The 26,679-nt window shown below is 38.0% G+C and overlaps 1 protein-coding gene across 1 annotated transcript in view; it reads left to right on the top strand.

The window, feature by feature from the left end:
• Window positions 1-209: 209 nt before the first annotated feature.
• Window positions 210-26,679, top strand: part of Rorb (RAR-related orphan receptor B) — a 179,146-nt gene continuing 152,676 nt past the window's right edge. The window contains exon 1 of the mRNA XM_005408324.2: window positions 210-817. Within this exon, the coding sequence (XP_005408381.1) occupies window positions 811-817 (7 nt within the window). The 5' untranslated portion in view covers window positions 210-810. The remainder of the gene's footprint in view (window positions 818-26,679) is intronic.

The raw sequence follows: 26,679 nt of genomic DNA, 5'->3' as shown, positions 1-26,679 counted from the left end.
AATCCTCGGGGGCCGCGGCCGCCCCACTCCCGGGTCCCAGCCCCGGCCCCGCCTCCCGCCGCCCCGCCGCCGGACCCCGCCCCTCGGAGCGCTGCCGGGCGCTGATTGGCAGCGGCGCTGACAGGAGGCGGGGCCTGAAGTCTCCGCGGAACCCGGCCCGCCGTATAAGCCCCTTCTCGGCTCCTTCTCTCCATCTCTCTCCTCTTTCTCTCGCTCCCTTCCTCTCTGTAACTGAACAGTGAAAATTAACATCGTGGATCCGCTAACAGGCACAGATGTCATGTGAAAACGCACATGCTCTGCCATCCACGTCGCCTTTCTTTCTTTTCTGTTTCCTTTTTTCCCCCCCATTGCTCCTTCTCCCTCTTCTTTGTAACTAACAAAACCACCACCAACTCCTCCTCCTGCTCCTGCCCTTCCTCCTCCTCCTCAGTCCAAGTGATCACAAAAGAAATCTTCTCAGCCCGGAGGCGGTGACATTTTTAAAAAGCAAGCACACTGGAGAGAAAGAAAAAAAGCAAAACAAAACCCAGGCACCAACCGCCCAGGACATTTTTTTCACCCTTTCTGAAAGCAAACAAACAAACCAACAGCCATCAAAACAGTCAGCACCGCCACCGTCAGCGCTGAACCCGGCGGCGGCCCCGGTCAGCCCGCGGCCGCAGAGTGCGCCCGGAGGGATGGTGCTCGCGGCGCGGCTGCTGGTCGCCGACCCCCTACTCCACGCCTGCTGAGCGGGATTTTTGGGCTCTCTGGGGTTCGGGCTGGCAGCAGCTTCATGACTACGCGGAGCGGGACAGCGGCCACACCATGCGAGGTAAGCGAGCCCGCGGCACCGAGGGTCCCCAGACCCGGCCAACTCCAGCCCGATGGGGAGTGGGGGAGGGGAGGCGCCGCGCTAGACCGCCTTAGCAGGTGGGGCTGCAGAGGGCACGGGCTGAGAAAGTTGTGGGGAGGTCCTGACGCCTCTGGGGAGTTTTTCTGGGACTCAGGAGAGCGCTGTTTTTGGAAAGGGGAGCTGGGCTACATGCTTGCTCCCAGTTCTCGAGTTGCCCCGATCTGTTTTGCGCGGCGCTCTCCCTCGGGCGCGGTAGCAGGTGCGGGCTGCAGGAGCGTGGGGCGGGCGACTCCGGGCACAGGCAGCTGGCAGCGCCTCGCACGCAGTGGCCACGGGCGGAGGCTGGGCGTGCGGAGCGCAGAGCAGACGCGCCAGGGCGCACGCATCTGCGGGGTGCCGGGTCCGCGCGCGCCCCAGCCCGAAGCGCGTCCCTTCGCAGGAGCACTAGACAGAGGGTCCTGGGATGACGCGGACGCGGAACCCGCTCCCGAGCTCTCCCTTGCGTCGCCTCTCCTCCCTGGTCGGGCCGGCATTGCCTGCGTCCGCGCAGCCCAGGGACCAGCGCTATCCCAAAAAAAAGTTGTAGCGAGAAAGTTCGGGAGAATAGGACCGCGCCCCGTGCGGCGGCGCAGTAATCAGCGGCTCTTGCCCTTCTGTCAGATGAAGGCAGTTGCGGGAGGCCCCACTGGTTGCGCCCTCAGGCCTGGACCCCAGCGGCCGACAGCAGGACCCAGGGGCAAACAGGCAGCAGCGTGGCGGCGAGCTCTGGACAGGGTGGAAACACCTGCGGTGACCGCACTCTGGGATACCTGAGCGGCTGGCCAGGGACTCTGGGGAGTCATTTTATCTGTCTCCTCTTTGGTGCGGAGGACCTCTAGGTTTCCTGCGCTCTCTGCCTGGATCCCCACACCCTCACTTTCCAGTCGATCACAACTTCACAGTTTCCTTAAAAAGACAGCAGGGTCTCGGCTTGGCTTAAGGACCTGAGCACCCTCACCTCCTAGCTTCTGTTCCCGACCACCCTGCGGTTCTTTGGGGGCTCTTTCCTCCCCTTCTCACAACCTTCGGATTCTGGCAACAGAAAGTTGGGATTGGTCAGCTGCGGACCTTCCTACATCCTCAATCTTGGAAAGAGGTGATCCAGGCAGGAAGCGTTGGAGAGAACCAGGCTGCAAACACTCGCCTATCATGCGCTTCCTTCGTTCCTTTTCCACCACTCCTCCTATACCTCTGAGAAGGCCCCAAGAGACAATGAGCCTTGCCCCCACCTCTGCGCCCCGCGGGCACTGGATGAGCCCTGAGCTCAGCCCCAGGGGCATAGAATGGACTAGCTGGCTTGGACCTTGGGACGTAGCAGGAAACAGAAGGTGGTAGAGGGACAGACAGACGGAAAGAAGCTGCCCGCGGAATGCGAGGGGACGAGTGTAGATAAGAGACAAGGATGTCCTGGTGGGATAGTCTTGATTAACCCGTGCAGGAGATTGGGGATCGGAGTGCTCGACTGTCGGGGTGGGGGTGAGTCACATGTTCCGGTAGTCAAGAAACAGTAGTTGGGCAGCTGGTGAAAAAGCACTGTTACTTAAGGAGAGCCTCCCCAGTCTTCGAATTTTTTCTGTCCCGTCTCATCATCCCATCCACCTTCCTCTGGTTTCCCTTGCTCCTGTCTGAAACTTCCAGCCGGTCTTTCCCTTTTCCTCCCCTTCCGACATCACCCCTGTGGCTGTGTTCATACTTTGCTAAACATCTAAAACCACGTGCACAGCAGTTCATAGCGGGCACTAGGACCTGGGGCATAAAGGCTGCTGGCTCCCTCCTTGCACTGAGGAATAGAAAGGGGCTCAGAGTAGGCTACACCTTCACCGCGAAGCTCCCGCAGGGGCTGTCTGCCGGGGACAGTCCGAGTTCCTTTCAGGGTGCTTGTGGACCCAGGAGCTTGAAGAGGTGAAAGCCACCTTGAGAAACCCAGTGCGACCCCACGTCCTTGTCCTAGGCACCAGGCTCCCGGAGACCTTACAAGTTCTAACTTAGGGGACAGAGACAGCCTGGGGGCCCTGCTGGGCCAAAAGTGAAGGCCAAGTCTCTCTCTTACCTTCACAGCCTCTCCTCTTCTATCCCTTCACTGTCTCTCTACTGACTTTCGAGCACCGTGGGGACAATGCCCTGCCCGTCATCAGGAGCTGTTCCTTGAGGACTGAAAAAGAAAGATACAAGCTATTCACAAGCTTGTGGGAGTTGGGGTTGAACTTGAGTGTGAACTTGAGAGACGAGTGCGGGAAATGAATCCACTTCTGCTTGTGCTGGGCTACCAAGCAGAATATACTTGGGGGAGGGGCGGGTTTCGAGCTTGGCTTTGTCCCCCATCCATGCCTCCCCCATCCCCTTCCCAGGGTTCCCATTCCCAGGTGATTCCATCAGTGCCTTGGTCCAGTTTGCAGCTGGCAAACTGTCCTGAGCTCGGGCACTTTGTGTGAAGCAAGTGGTCTAGAATTGAGTGATTCCCTCCCCCTCCCCCGCGGGTGCCAACCTACCAAACCTACCCAGCCCCAACTCCCTTCACCACTCCTCCCCCACCCTGTTTCACCTGTGTTTTTAAGAGCCTTTATTCCCAGGAAACTCTAGGGTAAGTAAAGGGTTAAGAGGCTCTGATCTTTTGAGTTCCTTGTCCAGCCTCACAGCTGAACTGAGTTTAGGACGCAGAGGAATGGCCTGGGGCGGAGGAGGATGTATTTGGTGGTGCACAAAGCATTAGAGCCTTTGTCTGCAAAAGGGTACCACATGAGTTCTAGAGATGCTTCTTCTTCGTTGATTACAATAATGAAAGGAGTAACTTCGGAAGGCTGAAGGGAGGACTTTTAATTGGGTCCATCCCTAGGTAAAAGAAAGGAAAAAAAAAAAAAAAAGGAGCAAGCCCAGGTGTGGGTTTCAAGGCTCCTTCCTGACAGCTCTGTCCTGTGTTTATTGAACAGGGCACGGAAATGGACGGATTTTTCAGGCCTGCCGCACAGAAAACCCTGCTTCCAAAAACAGGGGCACAGATGTCCTTTCAATCAATAGGTGATTGTCGCTTGGGCAGATTAGAAATCTGGTTTTACACTTGCTGTAAACAAGGATGAGGATTGGCCTTTCTGAAGCATGCTTTTCATCTATTATTGGCTACTAGGTAATTTTTATTTAGTGTGAAACTTTAAGGTGCATCTTGCTCTCAGAGGTAGAGTCTCCCTCAAAAGTATGGAGCTCTGAATGTTCTGCTGGTGGGGTGCTTAATTTTTTTAAAAAAATCTCATTCTTTCTCTTAATCTTCTCCACAAATTCCAATTAACTATTTCCAACTAAATATTTCTAAACAACATTCCGCCTGCCACAATTAAAAACCATTGCTGGAAGGACATCATCAGTTGTCCATTAATAATTGCTCATTAAGTAATCATCAGTAAACTCTTTATTCCAAGAAAGTAATCATTCCAACAGTCTAAAGAAAAATCCCAAAGCTGTATTTCAAGAATGATTGAAAAATATATACCCAGAAAAAATATTTCCGTAAATGATTTCATCTAGTGCCTCCCTACCTTTCCTCCCTCAAAATCCTGGGTTAAAATATCAAGCACTGGGACACAAGCATGCTTGACACTGCAGGTGTCTGGGGTAGATGTGAGGACCACCTGCTTTCATTTTTCTGTATTTTCACAGAAGCAGGAATTTAGCAGCCAGGATGGAAGTGTAAAGGAAAAAAGAATTAGCAGCAGGCTTCATAAACAATGCACACAAGAGGGAAAACTCCCTTGTTGGCCTTCATTTAAAACTTAAGAGAAGTCTTTAGATTTTCCATCAACAGCATTATAGCTTTTGATCTTTCAAGGATCTTTTAAAGATGATTTCTTGCATCATTATTAAAGTGGTTTTCTATGATAGTTCAGCTTTCACATAAGTAACTATTTTATGCTCTTAATCAAATATGAACGTTAACATTTACTTATCTTAGTAACAATTTGTTAAAGGTGAAATTATTAACAGCCTTGCAAGGAATTATACAGGCAAGTATTTGATTTTTAAATTTAAAAATTTAACTCATGAAACCTTAATTTTATCACAAAAAGAAATTACCTAATATTAAAGTTGTTCTTCATGAAAATGACAATCAAACCTTGTAAAAAATACCTTTTTCTAAAAGTAGCATACGCAGAATTGCCACTAGAGTTTGAAATAACTAATACAGGAAGTTTTTCTGACATAAAAATATAAGTAAAATGTTTTTCAAATATGACTACTCATTTTACAAACTTTTATTCACTTTTTAGGAATACAAGACGGCCTTTATAACCTCTATACTTTTTGCTACAGTAGTTCTAAGAAATAAAGTGAGGGTCTAGATTAACCACATTTTTTCACTGTGATTAATAATTTAAATAATTAATCTAAGTAATTTAAATAATATAAAGTGGATATGATAACATTGAATTAATAAAGAATTTTAAATTTTTCTAGTAAAATATTGAGTTAAAAATTATATTATATATAGATATATAGATATATCTATATATAAGCAAATTAATGCCTAAGTAAATAAAGGTTGTCAAATTCTGGCCAAATTAAATATACATGACAACATGAAGTGATTTCACATAACATTTTTATCATTCTAGCAATATAAAAGGAATCTCTTAAAACTAAACCATTTCTGTGTTTATTTCATAAAGGCAAAAAACAAGTAAAGGCTTTTAATTACACTGGCATTATGTTAACTGATACTAATAAAACAGTGATATTAAAGCATATAGAAAAATAAATATTTAAAAAGAGATTGTTCTGAATAATTGATAGATAGTCCCACTATTCCATCCACCCTTATCTAAAGGAAAGAAATTAAGCAGAATAATGAAATAAGTCTGTGATATAATAATGACCTATGATAAAATGAGTACTTTACACAAAATTATTATTCCTGTAATTTTGTAATCATCTTCCAATTACAGCTTTTTGGAAATATTTATCTTGCTTTGAATAGAGTCTCTGACTTAACAGAATCCCAAGCAGATAATAGCAGTCTTTGGAGGCGTCTGTTGATAGACGCTGATACGCAATATGTATATGTATATGCCTATAACCACCCACTCAGACAAAAAGAATGAATATTTGAGAGAGAAATCATTCTTATCTTGGCTTTTACAACCAACTTCTAAACTCAAACATTTTGAGAAACAGAAGCAACTTTCCAGAGCATTCAGAGAGAAGAGATGAATACATGTGGTACTTGAGTCACATAAAAAGGGAACTGTTAATAGCATCTATTTATAAATAATCTACACGAAACTCCATTATACTACCTAATGATAATTAGAGGGAAAGGGAATCAAAGAATTCAGCACTTGCAAATAAATAAAATATTCCCTCTCAAATTAAGCAACAAATTCATAAATAACAAGGCTTATGCCATGGATTTGAAGGATGTCTCTTTTGTAACATAAGACAAAGGGAGCATAGAGGAATAAATATTGATTGAACTAATCATCTGATGAATAGAAATGAGATTCCCCAGTGCACCAATATAATAGGCCATGTTAACTAGTTCTTTCATGGCACATATGCTGCCCTTTCAACCCCTGACCCCATCCATTCAGTTCTTAATGAGGGAAACCACAGGTGTTATAACGGCATTTATAGTGAATCAAGCTACATATAATAACCATGTAGTTAACTAACGGTATTGTATGTGGAGTCTTATAAAAGGAAATATTGTGTTCATATTGTCACCAAATTATTGTGTATTTCAAAGCACTTAGAGTTTTGGCATACTCAGGTAGTGGCTATCAATACTTCCAGGCCCATCCTTGGTGACTCTGTGATAAGGGAATTGTATTAGTGATCGTTTGAGGAACTAAAAAATGTTCAGTATATACTTTACCCACATTGTTGTATGCCTTACAATGTAAACACCTATAAATAACACTTGGAAGGAATAGTGTTTTATATTTAACATAGCGTGCATTTTTTGGTTAGTGTTTATTTTATAAGGACTGAAATTAAATTATAACCACACAATAATAACTAGATAATAAATTATATTTTAGAGTTAAATTAGGATCTTCTTGTCATAGGCATGTCTTCACAAAAGCCAAACTGCACTTGTCACCTTTTCACAAAATATGAGGCTAAAAAGTTACTTAAAAGCATGTTCTTTTTTAAAAAAGCAAAAGTAATTTGCTTTAATTTAAGCATAATCATCCCTGAATAGTGAATATTTTATTAACCGGACGGTGCTGACTTTGCAAATTGCTGTATTAGAATGGGTATTCATTAATGCCATTTTTGTGTGATTTGCTATCATATTATGCGGCCCTGGGTTATATTGCTGTAATTTAGAGAACTGACCAACATTAGCAGTAGAACCAAGTAATCTGGTTTTCCACTAAATTTTGCTTTTATTTGCTAGCTACTTAATATTATATGCTCATGTAAACCAAATACCCTGGTACAGTGGAGCGCTTGAAAGATTTGAGATGTTTAAAGGGAACTGTTCCAGAGATGGCATCTCATAGTGGAGCTTTTTCCAATAAATACTACAATCAGTACCTTTTGAATTATATTTTATTTGTCATAAATGTGCCACAAAGCAGCCTTCTTTTAAAGACTGATACACCATTACCTGAATTGCTTAGATTCTGTTCTAGTCATGTGATAATAGCAGATATATGATGTTTTATTATAAATTAGAAGTATAAACACTGGTCTCTGAATTTGGGTAGAAAATTATCCCTAAAATAGAAACTACAAAAACTTTTCTGAATGGCCTTGACATTTATAACCAGAAGTTGGCATCAAATAAATATTAGCTCAAAAATATGTATAGATAGATAGATACATACATACATACATGCACACACACTCTCCTTTAAATTTTTTAACTGGTTTATAAAAAAAAAATTTCAAATACAAATTTCTCTTCTTGTTTAGCACTACCTGGGCTTGATTTTGTCCTCTTCTGAAAACTCTGTCAAATTCATGGATCAATCCATTTGTAGGAGCCCAAATTAAGACTCATTCTCATGTATGAGAATGAGATTATCTTCCCAAAGCTGTTCCCACTTCAGCTTTAATTTTATAAGAGATAAACTCAAAGATGTTATCTTTTATGTCCATATAGGTACATACTAAAGGAAGAGTATATGACACATATTTATTCATGATTTATTGTGCATCCACCCATAGTAGGGTACAGGAAGGAACCCAAGGATGTTTATGTTGAATAAGCACAGCCAGCTGGTGAGCTCAAAGCCAGGGTTATGCAAGAGCAGAAGGGAATACAGCACGGGTGATGTCAGAAGTCAACATCTCTCACAGGTGAAGTGATATTTGAGATAGACCTCAAAGGATGTGCAGAAGTCCCTCTTTTGGTTAATTTGTTCATCATAGATCGATTAATTTACTGTTTGTTGTATTCCCCAGTTTCCTTGTGTACTTAAAACTATGGGAAATTTGAGTTTATTAAAGTAAGACTATCCAGGAAAGAACATAACATATGGTAGAACAAATAATAATATTGTTATCAAAGCTTGTCAGGAGATGATTTTTAAATCTGTGGTAATTCATAAAATTGCACAAAAAATAAACTGAAGAAAAATACCAGTATGAGGAAAAGGGCAGAACTTGTTTAAAAAAATATATCACCAAGAAAAAAGTTAAAATATCCTTAAACATTTGATTTTATAGGGGAAATTTTCATTTTTTAAAATAAGGAACTGACTGATATGTAAGTATTGAATTTCACTTTCTTTTATCTGAAAGTATTAATATCTACTCTAGAGAGTATTTTAGATTACACAATATCAGTGAGAACAAAATCCAATAAAGTAACAGTATAGGCAATTTTTGAGGACCATGCTGATAGTCTTCAAACTTTTCAATTCCAAAAATTTAGATGTGATTTTATTCTGAAAATTAACCTATAAAATCAACATATAATGGCCCTGATGACTTCTAAGCTACTCTTTCTCTGAACGTATTTCAACAAGGAAAATTCTGAAGACTTTTAACAATAAAAACCTACTGTGAGCTGCAAATATTGGCAGGTCCATCCCAGCATAATTTATTCATGAATCTCTGATCAGGCTGAAATAAATGCCACTAAAGTTCACTCTTTAGTGAAAGACTCCTCTTTTGAAATAATAATTTTTCATTCCAGGCTTACGCATTAGTTTTAGTGAGCTTAGTTGAGATGGGTCCTCATACTGGTGTTAATACACTCTGAAACACGGGTGAAATCAAATTTCTGAGCTTACAAATCTGAAAATACAGACTGCGGTGGGGAGAATTCACCTAAGTAAATATCACCATTTGAAACTTTCAGGCAGCCAAATTGTCACTATTGAGTGTAACTCTCTGTATTAGCATGAATGCCATCTTCAAATTTCTAAATAGGGAGCAAGACCACACAGTCACCTTTTCAGTACTGAAGAACAGATCATTTTCTTTAGTACTGAAGAACAGATTGGTTGTGCTCTTCTGTTGTAACCACATCCGGGTAATAGGACGGCTGTGGCCTTTGATCTGTTTGTTTCTTGGAATAGAGGGTATTCAAGAAGTGGCTGCATGACCCCATTTTAAAGACTTCTAAAAAGGTGAAGCTTTAAAAAGCCCCTGTAACTTTAAGTGGATTTGATTGAGTAAATATATCATAAGACAGTTGGTTTCTGGACACACTTTCCCACATCTCTTATTGAAATTTGTCTCTGATATTGTAACTCTTATGTAATGCCTGCTCAGTATACTATTCTGGATGACAAATACAGGTTGAATTGGAAAATAGTGGTTTTACTTGAACTGTTTTATGTAACATGAATCTAGCTTTTTTTACTGTAGCTTTTATGGAAATATGCCTAGTACTTAGTAAACATTAAACCACTACTGTGATCTTTTCATTAAAACAGCTGTTTAAAGGCAATCTTATTAAACAGGATCAGAATGCTTTGTTGCCTGTAATTAACTCTGTGAACATCAAATTCAGACAGCCATACTATTTTTATTTACCTACATAGTATAATGAAAAGAGTGAAACTAGTCATTTGATAAACTACATTTAAAATGTTTCATTTCATCTGTTCAAGGCATAGATTACAAAAGTGCTTCATATAAATCCATATTCTAACATTTCCCAAGTAAAATTTCGTTATATCTAGCTTAAGCTACAATGAACATTCAAATCATATTTTCCATCCAACAGAGGCTGACTTCTAGATTTCAGAATCAAACAGTTACATACAAGTTTAAAGGATGTAGACATGTTGATTTCCTAATGAATAATTGGCTATTATGATCATTGTCAGGTCAAATAATAAAAATTATTACATAGAAATTTTCTTTTTAACTTATACATAAGTTGTGTCTGGCACATGTAAAGGAATTAAACACTTTTAAAGAAAGAGAAGAAACCTTGTTCCAGATTTCCACAGTTGTTGAATATGAGCAAATGCCACACAGTCTGGTAGAATAGATGAACATTTGTTCAGGAAAAACACAGCATATCATGAAGGTATAGTACTTCCTGGCAATAATTACTTTTACAGAAAATAAATTTGGGGATCTATATGAATTAATTTGATGAAAATTAAATTTAAAACAAACAGTATAATATTATGGAGATTTTTCGTTTGCATACCTGCTACTCTTCATTGCACCTTCCTCTTTGCATATTTATTTTCATTATTGTTGCAAAAAATGTATTAAGTATCAAAGAAACAGGACTTTTAAATAAATTTTTCCAAGAATGACTAAAAAATATGGATACTTTAACTACTCATAAGATAGCTTTAATATTATTCTGGTTATGTTGCTTTGTTTTATTTACAAATATTACTAAAGATCAATTCTGGCTTCCACCCATGCCAGAATCAATTAAATTTCTATTATTGGCTTTAGAGTATTCTTTTATGATGAAATAAATTCATTCTGAATTTCTTCCCTCCAAAATGTTGTTGTATCCTCTTTTTCATTAATGACCTTTGAAAGATTATTGAACATGGTTAGCTGATTTAGAGTCAAAGATAGCTTTCTTTCTCATAAAGCAATGACTAATATATATAACAAATTTGTGAGTGACATTTCCAATACTGGATCAAGTTTCAATCCAATTCAACAAATCTTGATTTTTGAACACTTCACACCATGTAGGATATGATGCCCTTCAGGACAAGTCTGAAGCACACAAAGTGGTTTTCTTACAAAAGCCCTAAAGAATTCCTTACATATTTGTTCCATATGAATTCCTCAAATGCCCACTTTAATTATGTCCCTTTTTCTTAAATGATAAAGATACATGGCTTGCCCATAACTACTTGTATAAAGAAGTTGATTTCCAAGAAATTGACCAAGCCTTGACCAAACAAGGGCTTCTTACTGAGTCCAATTCTGTTTTCAGTAATCTACCCCCACTCCGTGCTATTTTTAACTCCCTTGCACCCATGGTACACATCAATAATCAATCTTGAAACTAGTCACTTGTGAAGTACAGATGCAACCTCCGCTGTCATTTCCCAATATTAAGAAACATTACCCAAAATTCTCACCAACAATTTGATTGTATAAAAATAATATAATAAAACTTTTAATTAATCATAACATCCCCTTGGAAAACCATGGCTCTTCACAAATTTCACTTTCAGCCTGTTATGTAAATACACTCAGTACTGGCTTGTCAATCCTGTCCTCTGGTTTTTGGGTCCGCCAAAGTTATCTATCTTTGTCCATATGCATTTCAAGCAAACAAATGGGTTATGAATTTGGCATACCACCATTTACCTACCTGAGTTTAATTAGTTTTGTCTGATGGACTAGTATTGAAACTCTCATCAACACACTATTTATATCAAAGGCCTATTATCATCTGACTCTGTTTTGTACAAGCATATTTTCTTAAGGAAAGCACCTTGACAACATTAAGAAGATGCCGTGTCTAATTATGCCCAGCAATATGAAGGAAAAAAACAATTAAATCTGACATTAATTCTAAAGAAATATAGAATTCTGCTGCTTATAAGATATTGCAATTTAATTTGTTTTGCATTTTGGCTGAAACATAATATTCCCTATATTCGGCTACCCTTTATATGATTAATTTTTATGCTTTAAAATTAAGCCCATTTTTATATCTTTAAAAGCACAATTATTAGCCCATTTTTATTGATTTTTTAGGCCTCTTCAGTTGTAAACTGTATTGTACAAAGCATAGCATGAGACACTGACATTACTATGGTTATTTTCCAGTCCTGGATTTGATGGTGTTATATAATAGTCCTCACTCCCATGAGTCACCAAAATTTGACCAGAGATTGCTCTCAAAAAAAGCAGACTTCACTAGATTGTCCTCATCTCATATTTAGTATCTACTCTGTTTAATAACATCAGATTGAAAAAGACTGTAGATTTATCTGCAGTGATCCTCTTTGTTTTACTGTATGAACATACCTTTTTTCCTCGCTTTATTTTAGAAATAGTGGTATGTTTCCTTATACTCATTAATTCTGTCAGTCTTTGTACTACAGCTGCTCTTATGGAAAAACCCTGAAAATACTTAAGAAGCAAATGGTGTAAACTTGAGAGGAGATGACAGATGCAGTCTCCCCTCTTTACAAATGTAATGTAGGGAAAATTGATAATAATATCTTGCCTGTGTTTTGTGCTCTGTAGTTCCTAATGAGCTCATGTAGATCCTAGCTCGAAGATCCACTCAGAAATCTTGGGAGACGTGCAGGACAGATAGGAAAGAGGAATACGTCCGAGGTGGCTAAGCCAAAAAAACCCCCAGGAGGCTCTTTTGAACAGTTTTAACTTGTAGTTTCTGCATTTCAAAATAGTCTCCAATCGGAAGCATAAACATTTAGTTTACAGAGTAAATACAAATTGATAGTAAACATTTAGAAAAAAAAGTCAATCTCATTTACCTCTTTAACATTTTTTTAAATGAGAGAAATTTTTATTTGTTAAATTGTTGTATGATGATTTGAAACATCGTGTTCTCATATCTTATCATAAGATCTTGTATTAGTAAAACCTTTGAATGTAAACTCTTAAAAGTATCACACTTTTTTCCAGTAATTCATCTTCTGGGAATCTTTCCAAAAGAAATAAAGTAGCAATAAAGCCTTATATCCAAACACTTGTGTATAAAGATGTACTGTAGCCTCATTATGATGTTTTCAATAATACAGAAAAAGTTTTGTTGTAATGCCCTTCATGACACATTTTCCTTCATGTATATTCATTGTGCATACTATTATGTACTTGCCATCTATTCAATAAACCTAACTAGTATTAAGTGTGTTTACATACCTAATAATATGTCTTACAAATTGGGGATAAGACAGTGAGCAAACAAAAAAAGTTGTTCTTGACCTCACTAAAGCTAAACACTAAGAAAAATAGAATGTAGAATTGTGCATATATACTAAATTGTATAAGAATGCATAAGCAAGAGATTGAAGCAGATGAAAATGCTTCAATTTAAAATTTTAGAATATTATTTTCTTTTCTGTATTTTCAAAGTTTCTCAGTGTCTCTATAGATTTCGGTGTCAAAGTGAATGTTCAATTACACTTTTATAGTAGTAACTCTGTAATTTCTCCATTTGCCTACAGTCCTCTAGTATGCTCATAGAATTAATGCTAAATGTTTAATAACTCATTAAAAGTTAACTTACTGCTATTTTCCCAACTAGTCCTTTATTCAACACCAAACATTTATCAAGGACCGATTAGGCACCTTTAAAGGTTAAAATACTTGTAAGGAGTTACATTCAACATAACTTCCTCTCCTAAGTGTTGGAGATGCAAGGTGAATAGAATTCAGTCCCATATTCCAAACTGCTTAGAATTTAGCTGCCTTGAAAACCATATGCTGTAATTCACAATGGGCACTGGAAATGCAACAATGCAAAGAAAAAGGGAGAAAAAGAAGAGGAGGATGAGAAGGAAGGATAGAAAAAAGGGCAGGAGGTGGAGATGCGGAAGAATTTTGTTTTGTTTTTTAAATTTGACATTTTTGGGGAAAGCCACATCCTGTTGTATTAAGCTCTTATTAAAAGTAGGTAATATAACGTTTTGTCTCTGAAGGCTCATATTAATATAATTATTGAAGAAAAGAACAGGATACTCACATAGAAAGATTAGTCAGTTTGCCTCCATCTCCATTAAACAAACCTATATCCCCCCAAGAAGTGTGAGGCTTTCAAACCTGTAAGGATATTAAAAAATACAAACACAAATATATTCAGGTCCCAGAAGAACGTGGAAGATGAACTGACTCTTATTGATGGAATTGTCGGAATATTTTAAATATTCCTGTGCTTTGAGGTACACAAGGAATCCCAGTTTGCCCTTAAGACTTTCTGAAATTTGTTGGTGTTTAATAGGGTTTAATTCAATGTGATATTCACTGCTGAGGTATTCTCCACACACGGGCAGTCATACACTAGGACAGCAGTTCAAGATAGGTAGTAATTTCTTTCCCAAGGGAACTATGTGGCAATGTCTAGAGAAATTTTGTTCGCCACAATTGGGAAGATGCTACTGACATCCCATAGGTGCAGATCAGGAACGCCACTGACCACCCTGCAATGCACAGCACAGCCCCCAAGACAAAGAATTATCCTGCCCCAAACAGCCACAGTGCTGGAATTAAGACATGCCGTCCCGTGAATATATGTAGGGTTTCTGAGCGGAATCAGTTCCCAGATCCTCAGTTTTCTTATGTGTTCTCTGAGAAAGCTGTTTTCTTCTTTCTGCTTCTCCCGTACAGTAACCCCACTTCCGTTCCACAAAAGAAAGACTGAATGTTCACTCATTCAGAATCATCCTATGTGTGTGGTTCCCAAAATAGGAAATAGTGCCCACTGCACTAGGGAAGAAGCCATCTGAAATATTGACTTGGATGCTGAGAAAATGAATAACTTTACTAAGGAACAAAGCATTTCATTTATAAATCAGGTGGTTTCCATTTCTTTACTTCAAACAAAATTGGAGGAAAGCTTGTTCTAAAAATTTACCTCAACATTCACTCAATATATTTAATCAGCTAGCTGAATTTGAGGAAGAAAAGGAAATAAACCAAACAATTAATATATCAAGGAAATTTGTGCCATGATACTAAGTTTTAGTATATTTTAATCATAGCAGTCTGATGCAGGAATATCTACTTCTAAAATTATTTGTAGGGATTACCAAAAGCTTGTCTTAAATTTTGTTTGTGTTGGTTGTAGATCCCCTGTCACAAGTTGAGTTTTAGGCTTTTCATGGATATGTTTATGTACAGCATATTTCTCACTTTGATAATTTAAATTTCTTTACTTCAAGGTAAATATAAACTGGTGATTAATAAAAGACTTTCAAACATGACAATCTTGACATTAGAGTAAAACTCTACAGTGGAATTGAAATGAAAGTTTAAATTCCAGGAGAAAAGTTGGTACTGTAAAAATTTCTGTTAAAGAGCTTGTTTAAAAAAAAGAAGAGCTTGCTTATGCATTTTCTTTTCAAACGTATGATATGCATATCAAAACATTTTGAGATTTAGATTCCACTGACATATTTACTGAGCAACTCACTAATATACAAAATCTAAAATGCCTCAAAAAGTATATCCTGTGCAGTGATAGTGTGTATGCTTCAAAGTGTGCTTTTACATTAGGTCAGGGATGAAATGTAGTGCCTTAGGAACTGTGTCCCTTTTCAGAATGGTCTGCCTGCTTTCTGAGGTATATATCAGTCTGGTACCCTAACTGTTTAGGAACTGTGATAGCTGAGTATCTGGGCAACAACAATTTCAAACTGCATGATAGAGAGGGAGAAAAAGACTATAAACCTAACAGAGCTTAGATATTAGGCAAACAGCCCTATTTCTAGAAGTCCAAGGCAGTACAGCCACAGGTAATGGAATAAACAGCAGTACAGTATATTATTTATACACATTCTTTGTATTGAATAATTAATTAATACTCAAGTGTAACATCTATTAGTCTTTACTGTATTTTGAACTCCTTGAGATTAGAAAGCTTTGAATCTCTAAAAGCAAATCTATAGTTTATCCATAATAGATAATTGAAATTTCACATTAATTATGGATGAGAAGTTAGATTTTTAAATGCAGCCAATTATCTCACCAATTAGCAAATATTTGGCGTATCTAGCATACAAGAGACATTAAACAAAGAAATACTCCATAGCACTTATGATGTTCTGATCTAATTTCTAACAATTAATTTAGTTAATTCTCACAAAAAGTGTGTAGTAAACTAGGGTTGATCTTTTCTAATACTGTAGATGAGAAGACTGAGATATTGCAAGCTTAGATAATTTGCCTAAAGTCACACATCTAGTAAATCTGGATAGGACTTCAGACTCACATTCCCTATCTCCAGAACATGTGTTCTTCTCCATTGCAGTGTCGTTAGTTTTTTTCTTTAATAAACAAATCCCTTGAACTTGTATGGTCACACTCAAAATAAGTGAAGAGGCTTCAAAATGATGAATGCAAATAGTTAGCTAAGAGGACAACACAATATTGTACAAGATTGCCAAATAATACCTATAACCTATGAAAGCTAGATGAGTTCAGAAAGAAGGTCAATGTTAACAGTGATTAGGACAAACGTCATGGGAAGTCACTCTGACCTTCCAATTGTGTTGAATTTTTTTGGCAAGGATTCATGGAGAAACTTTTAAAGTGGAAGAACAGAATAGACTAAAGCGTAGGGAGCACATGTGCATATGTGTGTGTGTGTGTGTGTGTGTGTGTGTGTGTGTGTGTGTTCACGTGCATACATCCCTACAGGAAAAAAATCATGAGACTAACTAGCCTTCACTCTATCCTTACCATGTGGCAGGTGCCACATAGGGTTGTTGATCTCCAGGAGGTAACTTCGAATCCCGAGCACTGCAGTGAAGCAATCCTGGGACTTCAATTCCCTCTACTATGCTACTTAGTTTCTCTAAACCTCAAAATTGTTATGAAATGGAGATAAATAATATCCTACATCATTGTAACAGTTAAATAAAATGAGACAATATTTTAAAGTCCTTAATCTAGTGTCTGATATTTAGCCCTTATAAGGGATTTACTATTGTTCCTGAATTTGTATGGTCACACTCAAAATATATGAAGTATTCCTATCTGTATGTTGCCCATGAGAAAGCTGCAGCTTCAGAGACACAGACTAATGTTTATAATAGATGGATCATTTTCCAATTCCATAAGGTTTCTGAGGGAGTTCTCATTTGCAAGTAGAGATACTAGATAGCTAAAGAATAAGAGGTGCTAAACAATTGAAAGGAATTTTGTTGCATTGAGATTCATTGAGAATATTGGGGGCCTAGCAGTGGAATTTTTTATAAAGAAGACATATGTGATTGTTCCTATGTATAACATTTGCTTCTTGAAGCTTTAGGATTCTCTGGACAAAGAAAAAAGTCAAGCAGAAGGCAGAAGGAAGGCCTGGAGCCTGGACGTACACACACTGTCAGCAAGCCTAGTGCCACCCCTCACACCTATGAAACCTGTCTTCTGGGAAGTGTTTCCACTCCACTCACCAGTTCTGAACATACCTCAGACACTGGACTTCAGTCTGGTGTTTTGTTATTACTTAGATTTATTTACATTTGTTTAGCCATATCTAGCTGGAAATAAAATTCCAGATATAACATTTACAAAATATAAGTTGAGATGCTTCTCCACATACTATCTCATGGAATATTAAATCCATCGTGGTTTATTTTATAACTATGAAACACTGATTTGCTCTTTGGAGGGTGGTTTATGAGGAGTTCTCCACTTTTTACCTGAGAGATATCTAATATTTTATTTTACCATGTTTACATGCAAATTTTAAAGATCTTCCAATAATCTAAAATAGTCCAATTTTTCTTTTTCCTAATAAAGATATATGTTTTCCTTTAGAAAAACTCAAAATTTCATCTGTTTTCAAATATACACATACAAATTGTATGTACCAACTTATAATTTAGTGCGTGTGTGCATGTGTGTGTGTGTGCCCATGTACGCAGGTATGTGCTGCTCGGAATGGAGACCTTGCTAAGCAGGCACTGTACCACTAAGCTGTATCCCCAATCCATATTCACGTAACTTCGATGGTATTTTCTACTGTAATGGAAAGTACTAACAATAGAAGACAGCCCAGCCTTGCGGTCTAATTAAGTACAAATCAGCTCAGTAGGCAGAGAAGTATGGTTGTGTGGTGCAGACATTAGCACCTTGTTAGCGGTCAAAAACCTACTTTTTCAAGTAGATCCTACTCCTGGGTATGAAGTTTTATATAGATAAAAGCTCTAAAGTTTGAAAGGCGTTTGATGAACTTACATTTGTATTCATAAAAAAGTATTTCCTTGCTAGACATTTTTAAATTAAAATAAAAGCTAGCCCCATTACTCTTCAAAACAGTAAAGTTTCCCAAAGCCATTATTTTACCTGTTAGGATTCAGTTTCTGGAAAATAGAAATTCATATTTAAAATGGCATTATAAATGATTTTGTGAAAAATCATATAAACATGTAATAATGTATAAATAAAAATGAGTTACAAGATCCAAATTCTCCTGAGAATTTACCTAAGTTTCTTCTTATCTTCATCACAGCTAATTCATACTGAATACTTATTATGAGAAAGAATATGGCCCATACCTTTAATTAGCAAAATAGAACCTTGAAATTCATAGTATTTCAACCCAATTCTCAGATGAAGAAAATGAAGCACAGAAAAGCAAAGTAATGTGAACAAAGTCACCCAGGTAGCAGCTGGAGGAACAGTGATTCTAATCCAGCTATTTCAGAGCTGGACACTGCAAGCTGACTTTCTCTTCTTGGTTTATCTTGTCTTTCTCGGAGGTCCTTCCAGTGTACCTACCATCCAAAGGCCTCCCTGACTCTAGCCAAGTCAAAGCTGTTCGAATGGGCTGGAAAACTGCTCTTGTTCACCCTTCTCTATAAGTCATGTGTAGTATTAAGACTTCTCCTGCACCACTAACTGGACATCTAGAATGATAGGGTGAGCATATACCTCTTTATATATATTTTAAAATTTACCACCAATGACCATACCGTATCCCTATTGTTTTTCTTCACTGTCCCTATTTCTAAGGCAACCTGTCATAATTTGAGACTGTGTAACTCACACTCAAAGACCAGCAGTATCCAGCACAGTGGTATCTTGCTGTCTCACAAAAAACAGAAAGCTAGAATGTAGTGGATAGCGTTCTAGAATTTAAATCAGGAGACGTTTTGCTCACTATAACTGTGTATCCAGGGTAAGTCATTTCTTTGCCCCCACCTCCTCATTATAATGAAAGTATGGAATGAAATTATCTCCAAGATCCCTGACCAATTTCCAAGACTATAGGTCCATGCCCTTAAGGATTATATTGTTTCCAGGATCGGTTCTCAGATATTTTTGTTTTTGTTTTCAGTACCTGGGATTGAACTTCCCGGTCCTTGCGCTAAGCCACATCCTCAGTACTTTGTAAAACTTTTGACGCAGGTCTCCCTAAATCACTAAATTACCCCAAATGAGCTCAAATTTGCACTCTTCTTGCCTCAGCCTCCCAGAGCCTTGGGATTACAGGCATAAGCTACCATGCCCTGCTGTTTTAATTTTTGAAGAAGCAGGTTTTATTGACTAGGTAACTTGTCCAAAACTAAACAGATATAAGATATGTACACTAGAATTCTGCCTCAAGACCACGTGATTCCAAAATCCTCAGCTGGAGTGTCCTTTGCGATTCGAAAATCGAACAGATCTCTCCCCTAAATGATGCTTGCTCTTGGCCTTGTTGGAATAAAAGTAAATTTCTACATGGTCCCATAACCTTATAATACGCCAGTATGCATCAGAACTATAGTAAGGTAAAGGCCACAGATACCAAAAGAAGAATCTGATTGTTTGAATACTGTTGTTAAGTGAGTCCTACAGTGAAATTTAAGATTAATAACATTTACAACCTGGTGAGTTCACCATATCCTTTCACAGAATAGATTTGTGTGGAGATGAAAGAGAGACCAGAGGCCTAAAAACGTTCCAGTTTCTCTTGGAAGAACTGAGGTGCAGCGAACACAGACACGTTGTACAGATTTAACATAAATATCTAATGGGCTGCATGGTTTTGCCGAAGGCCCATTGGTGTGCAGTGTGCGCGTGAGCGTGCGCATGCGCATGCAGGTCTTTAGAGAAGCTAGGGTGGGTAGCTTGTGTGGGAGACAGAGAAATTCAATGAAGGGAGACACTTTAGCCTCTCCTTCAAGTACATCTCCCTCCTGAGTACATTTACTTCCATCACAATGGACTAGAAGAGATCCTTGCTCAGTGGTGCAGAACCCTTGAGACCTAATTTAGCTTTTATAGGAAAATCAAGAAGAGAGAGCACAAGAGCAAGAGGAACAGAACAAAGATATGAGTTTGTACAGGGAATATTGATACTTGTGGGCTGCTTCTGTAACTCTTTTAAAAGAAATTTTCTAAGTAAATGCTGACTTAGACTTTTCTGTTATTGGAAGGCAGAGCTCCTCCCGCCACACAATGCCGAGTCCGAATCCTCTTCATAAGCCCCGACAGCCTGCTGTCTCGGAGGCTCAGGTTCATTGGTTTTTGTACCGTGAAGGTCAGGAAACATTTCGGAAAAATAAATTTTCTCTTTTAATTTCTTAAATGTGTCCTCCAAAGGAAGTCCAGAAATAGGAAAGTTACATAAATGCAAATTTAAAACATGCCCAACGTGCTGAGCCCTCTGGTCTGCTGGATCATTTATTATTCACATTTCACAGCAATTTCAAGAACATTGCTGCATCCTTTGTTCACTGCATATCAATTAAAAATACCTCTGAGAAGCAGGTACACTCATGCACTATTTGTTCTTCTTGAACAGTGAAAGATCCAATTTTTGCTAGCAGCTACTCCTAACACACAGAGGCTTGGAGAGAGAAAGAGAAGGGGGAAACATGGCTTGCCCTAAGGATTTCACAGCTGATGAAGAAAGACATTTTTTCTGATGCCATTTAAAAAAAAAATTCCCTGGCTTCACTAGGCAATGAGTTAGTTGGAGGGATAAAACCAGAACCTAGGCAGTCTTGTTCTTCCTCATGTGTTGCAGCCACAAAGTCTAATAAATTGTCATTCATGAGCAATTTTGCCACTCAAATATAAAGTTGCTAGTGCAAAGAGCTCGAATTACTTCTGTGGATGACTGTAGCAGTGTAATAGTGGAAGGCAGACTGACTTTAAAAAAAACTTTGAAAACACTGAGCTTTGAAATCAGGTGTTTTTCTGCCCTACTTACATTCTAAGTCCACTGGGATCTGTTAGCTATCCATCAGAGTCTCAATTTCCCCACCTGTCCAACAGGAGGATGGGACCTACTGCCTTGGATAGGAGCAAAAAATTAAACAAGGCAATAACTACAAAATCTAGCAGGTCCTTAACTGGTTGTATTATTAGCTGAAAGACAGCAATGATATATAATATTTACATTTTTAAAAGCTGGCCTCAAAATGATCAACATATATTATATGCATGTACCAATTCCCCAAAATGAACATCACTATTCTGTATTACAATCATACAATTTTTTTTTATAAAAGTTAGCTTCAAACACTCACACTGCACTTTATATGCTATTCATACTGTTGGGGCTGGCTTTCTTTTCTGCACCCTATGAGCCTGCCTATAGTTTCACTGATCCTATACCTTGCCTGATAACAATTTGAATCATTACCACTAATATTAGAGTCTTTCACATCCCTATAGTCTACTTAACTATCTATAGTTCTGCACCACTATAGACCTCGTAGAGATAACAACAAAATAAATGGTAAAATGTTGTGATAAGAAAGATTAATTAACCAGGTCAAAGTTTTAAATTGAAGAGATGATCTTCATGCAGCAAAACCTATATTTAGTTTATTAGGTGACTGAATGCTAATTGGTATTCTGTACCAGGTTGAACAAAATACATAGACATCATATCTTCCCAGCTTTAAAGTTCTGCCAAACACTAAGACTTCATTGTACCACTGCATTAATCAGCAACCTTGAACTGAAACTCTTGTTTTTATTCAGGGAAGATGATTTATTCAAAATAGTGTTTCTCTTAAAGGTCTAATCACAAGCGCAAGATCATTCAGATGGTGAAGTCCAGCCGTAACAACAGGATCATCCAGGAAAAGAATCACATGTATATTGAGTCCCTTAAAAGTTTTCCACAACAGATCTAGGGGTGATAAACCATGCAAACTCATTCTATAATTAACTAAAGTGTTCCCTTTCCTTTATCATAATCAAAATGGATCAGCCTCTGGCTTTTAGTTGGCTAAAGCAGTGGGCTATAGTTTACTCTGCTGTGTAAAATTAAATTCAGATTTTAAAATCTGACCAAAAACAAATTCTGAATACATACACCAATGGATCTTTTTCAAAATTTTAAAGAAATCTTCACAACAAATAAAAAGTCTGAACAATGGGCAAATAACGTAACATAACTTTTCCAAAGTAATTGCTGAAAATCTGATGGTCATGTCATCTGGATAATCAAAGAGAAACAGCCTCCTACAGTTTATTCCTAATGCTGATTACTATAAGGCTTGCTTTTTTTTTTTTTTTCCATTTTATCCCTATCGGCCAGTACAGTACCATGAATATATGTTGCATGAATGTACCAAGAATATGGAACTATAATTTATCTCCCAATTTGTAACAATTTGAAAGCATAGTTAACTTCCTTTGGGATGTTTAGTATTCATGAAGCAATGTTCTTCCAATCCTCCAGTCTCTCACAGATATGCTCCATGGTATTATCTTCCATTTTGCGCAGTTTCTGATCTTAATTGCAAGAGACCCAAGTACTGCTTTCCTCTGATGTTTGTTTTCTGTGTCATACCTTTGATACATTTAATAGAAAATTATTACTCAGTCACATAATACCTTTTTGCAACAGCGAAGAATATGAACAAATGGACAGAGGGATGGGTAGGTGGGTAGATGGTTGGATGGAGGACAGATTAGATAACATTCTTCAGAAGATATTTATAATTACCAAATTTTAGCAGGAAATTTAATAAATCTACTGAACTTTAGCTTGCCTTAAATTTTAATTTTATATTTTAAACTGTCTATACAATTGACCACTCTGGACAGCTGCATTTGCTGAACTTATTGATTTCCTTTGAACATGTTGAAAAATGGCCATCACTTGATTAATGTAATAGGATCAAGCATTTTTATATATAAAATCACTGACATCAAAATTTCACAAGCACTAGAAAAATAGAATGTAGAATTCATCTTCTTTTCAAGAAATACTAGAACTATTCTATACAGTGATTTTATTACATTGTTTTTTGAATTGTCTCTGTGAAGGTCAAATAGAGACCAAGAAATTGAATTCACATTATTAACTCAAGAGTTGATTACAAACTGGAAATACGGCAGTGGCTGTGTGTTGACCTCATTAAGGATAAAGCTTAATTCTGTGATTTTGCTAAAATAAATCATTTATGATGCTATGTATTGTCTGTCACTTTTCCCCTAGAGGATAGTAGTTGATATTCAGTTCAGTTACCAAAAAGAGGAAGAGCATAAATCAGAACCCATGTAGGTAATTCTTCACAAGGAACAACCTATAAACTGAAGTCATTCTTTGGCTCACCACACCATACCTAGATAATAAACAAAAGAATGGAAGGAAGTGTTTTGATGAATAGAAGCATCACTGCAAGTCACTATTAACCTAAAAAATAGAAGCAGATTGTAAAATGCATGTGAATATCTCTTTTCTAGCTCTATCTAATCCTTATAGACCCTAGCACATCACGGTGATTTATAGGTTAAAATGGTGCTGTTTGAGTTTAGGCACTTAATAAGCAATAAACATTAGATAGATTTTTTTTTTCTAGATTTGACTCTGGTGGTTAGCTTGATTCTCAAGTTTTCTTTTCTATAAGTCTTTACTGAATTTATATTCTCTTACAAATTTGTGTCTTTTTATTTCCTTTCCTTTCTCAGTTTTCCAGCATCTCATGGCCCTCCTTCTTGGGATGGATTCCTTTTCTCTCTGCTTTGGCTATATTACTTTTATCTCTTCTTTTTGTCTTTCATTCATTTCATCTCACTAGTCTTTTAATTTCTTTACCTGTTTATTTTGAAAGTTGCTTAACCCCCTTCTGTTCTCCCTTCTTTAATCTGTCCATTTTCATTCTTTCATTTAAACTTCTCTACCTTTGGCAAAAGTTTATCAAAACTGCCATAGGGTTAAGGAAGAAAAGAACAAAATTTCTTGCTTATAACTTCTTAAACTGGGTCCCATGCAAAGTGGGTATTAATAGGCTGTAGGTCAGGTTTACAGTTTTTTTTGTCCCAAATCTATGTTGTTTTTGATATATATGGACATTTCAGAACTAGAGGACTCCAGCTAGAGCTTTCAAAATAAAATTGTTGACCTGATTATTGCTGCCCCATAATAAGAATGCAAATAGAAAAACTAACTTGTGATGTAGACTGTTCATTCAAAAACTTTTAACATTTAATTCTCTTAATAAGGGCAAGTAATCTTTGAATCTCACTTAATCATTGAATCATCCTTCTAGAGTCAGTATGAACTGTGCTTTATTTCTGTGAATCGATTATGCAGCTGAGGCTGTTTGGTTTTATGCTTAGCCTTTACTTCTTGAGTGGTGAAATACTCTTCATATAGCTCAATGGCCCTTCATGCCAGAGTTTTAAATCTGCAATATGGAAATTATTGTCATGGTTTCATTTATTATTATATCAACCACATTTTTTAGAAAATATTATTTTGCAAGACCTGGGCTATTTCTGAGGGAGAGAGAATAAAAATCTAATCATATACAGAAAGCCAACTGTGTTGGTTTGGGGGTTTTTTGCAAGGGAAAACAATATATTACGGGACACATATTCTACAAGGTTATTTATAATAGCCACTCAAAGAATGATATACAAAAGAGTAGAAGAAACTTGTCCACACACTAAGACCAAGGAATCTAGCCGAGGGTCTGGATCCCACAGAAATGTCCTGCATGGGTCCAGCTGAAGACCTAGAGCCCATAACAATGTCTCCCACCAATCTAACTGGAGGCCCAGAGCCCATAACAACATCTCATGCAGGCCTATTTCACAGAACTACTCTGGGAAGGCCCAAAGGTTAGTGGTGGAAGCTAGAAAGTTTGTGCCCGTAGGATAAAGGATCTGTGCTAGCAGGCTGAGGAATCCACACAGGAGCCAGAAAGCAACACACAAAGTAAGAACCAGAGCTCCCCTGAAAAGTAACACAGCCATCCTCAGCAACAGTGAGGTCTTGAGCTCCTCTAATGATCAGGAAAGCTGAGTTCCCATCAGGAAAGCCAATGTGACAAGCTTCTCCAGGAGACTGGCAGTGCACTGTCTTTCCCTCTGGAGCCAGGAATTGATGCTCAAAGTGAGGACCAGAGCTCCCCCAAAGTGAACCGAAGCTATTCTAAGTGCCAACAAGGTCTTGAGCTCCTCGGAGGATGAAAACAGCCAAGTTCATCAGGAAAGCCTACATAACAAGCTCCTCCAAAAGCGCCAACAGCTCCTTACAGCTTCCACCAGCTCCCAACAGCCTCTGCTCAGCAACCAACAGCCTTGCCTCTTTTTCTCCAGTTCTGCCTCTTATGCTATTGGCAACGATCCTCAGGTGGGCCTCCCACACCCAGCACTACACTTACTCAGTTCAGCTGGGGGTTATAAGTTGACCATCAGTGATGAATCCACCTCACCAATGATATTTCCAACCCATAAGGCCAGTACAGTGTGAGATACGGGTTGGGGCTTCACACAGGGTGAAGGCTAGGAGGTCATAGAAGAGGGAACTTTGTCCCCCTTGGGTGGCAGGTAAAGAGAATGTGCAGAAAGACCCAAAGAAAGGTAGGACCCATCAGAGGAAGCAGTCAGTAAGGTCAATCTAAGCAAGAGCCCTGTCTAAAAGTGGTTCACTTTTTATTAGAAATGAAATCAGTAAAACAAAAAACTTGTTGCAAGGTTGATATTGCAGTTGTATCATCATTATCTAAATACTGTTTTAAGAAATTTTGAATGAAATATGAAGGTCTTGACTTCAGTTGAAAAGCTTTTTAACTTTATTTATTATGACCTTTTCATTTCTTTCATATAAGATGAGCTGTTGGTTTAAAGACATGCAGGTAAAAGTTCTACTAATTTATAGGTGATAATGTTTAAAGTTTGTACTATTTTTTCCCCTAAACTAGTCCTATAGTCTCTTCTCTGTTTCTATAGTGCAAAGACTTTTTTACAGGTGCTATTTACTCTTCCTTTGTCTGGTAATTGCAGCTTAGATCAACTCCCATAACTCAAACATGAAGGACCAAACTTAACAATTTTTAATATTTGTCTTTCTTTTACATTCAACAATGAAAAATGAATGATAACATTATATAGCCTGCAAAAATCATATTTTGAAATCAACTAACAAAAAGTCAAATAATTTTCTTTAAACTTAAAAAAATATTTTGTAAAATATATATCATTGATAAAAATTACGGCATGCCTAACATGCTAATAATCTAACAAGGAAGACCTTTAGGAGGAGAAATTATTATTTTCAACTTGGATTTGTTATAGCAGAAAGCTAAGGGTATACAATGTACTTGAAATTACTCATTAAATTATATTTACTTAATGCTAAATCCACTTAGTGATCTACATCCCTAATGCTGATAAATAACCACAAAAGATTAACCCAAGCTGTGTAATATTTAGGTCAAAACTAATAATGTTAAATTCCTGAAAGTCAGAAAATAAGCAAAATT

Source organism: Chinchilla lanigera, unplaced genomic scaffold, assembly GCF_000276665.1.
Source record: "Chinchilla lanigera isolate Chin_1 unplaced genomic scaffold, ChiLan1.0 scaffold00111, whole genome shotgun sequence".
NCBI lineage: Eukaryota > Metazoa > Chordata > Mammalia > Rodentia > Chinchillidae > Chinchilla > Chinchilla lanigera.
Note: the sequence above shows the minus strand (reverse complement) of the source record. Positions and strands in the feature narration are given on the sequence as shown.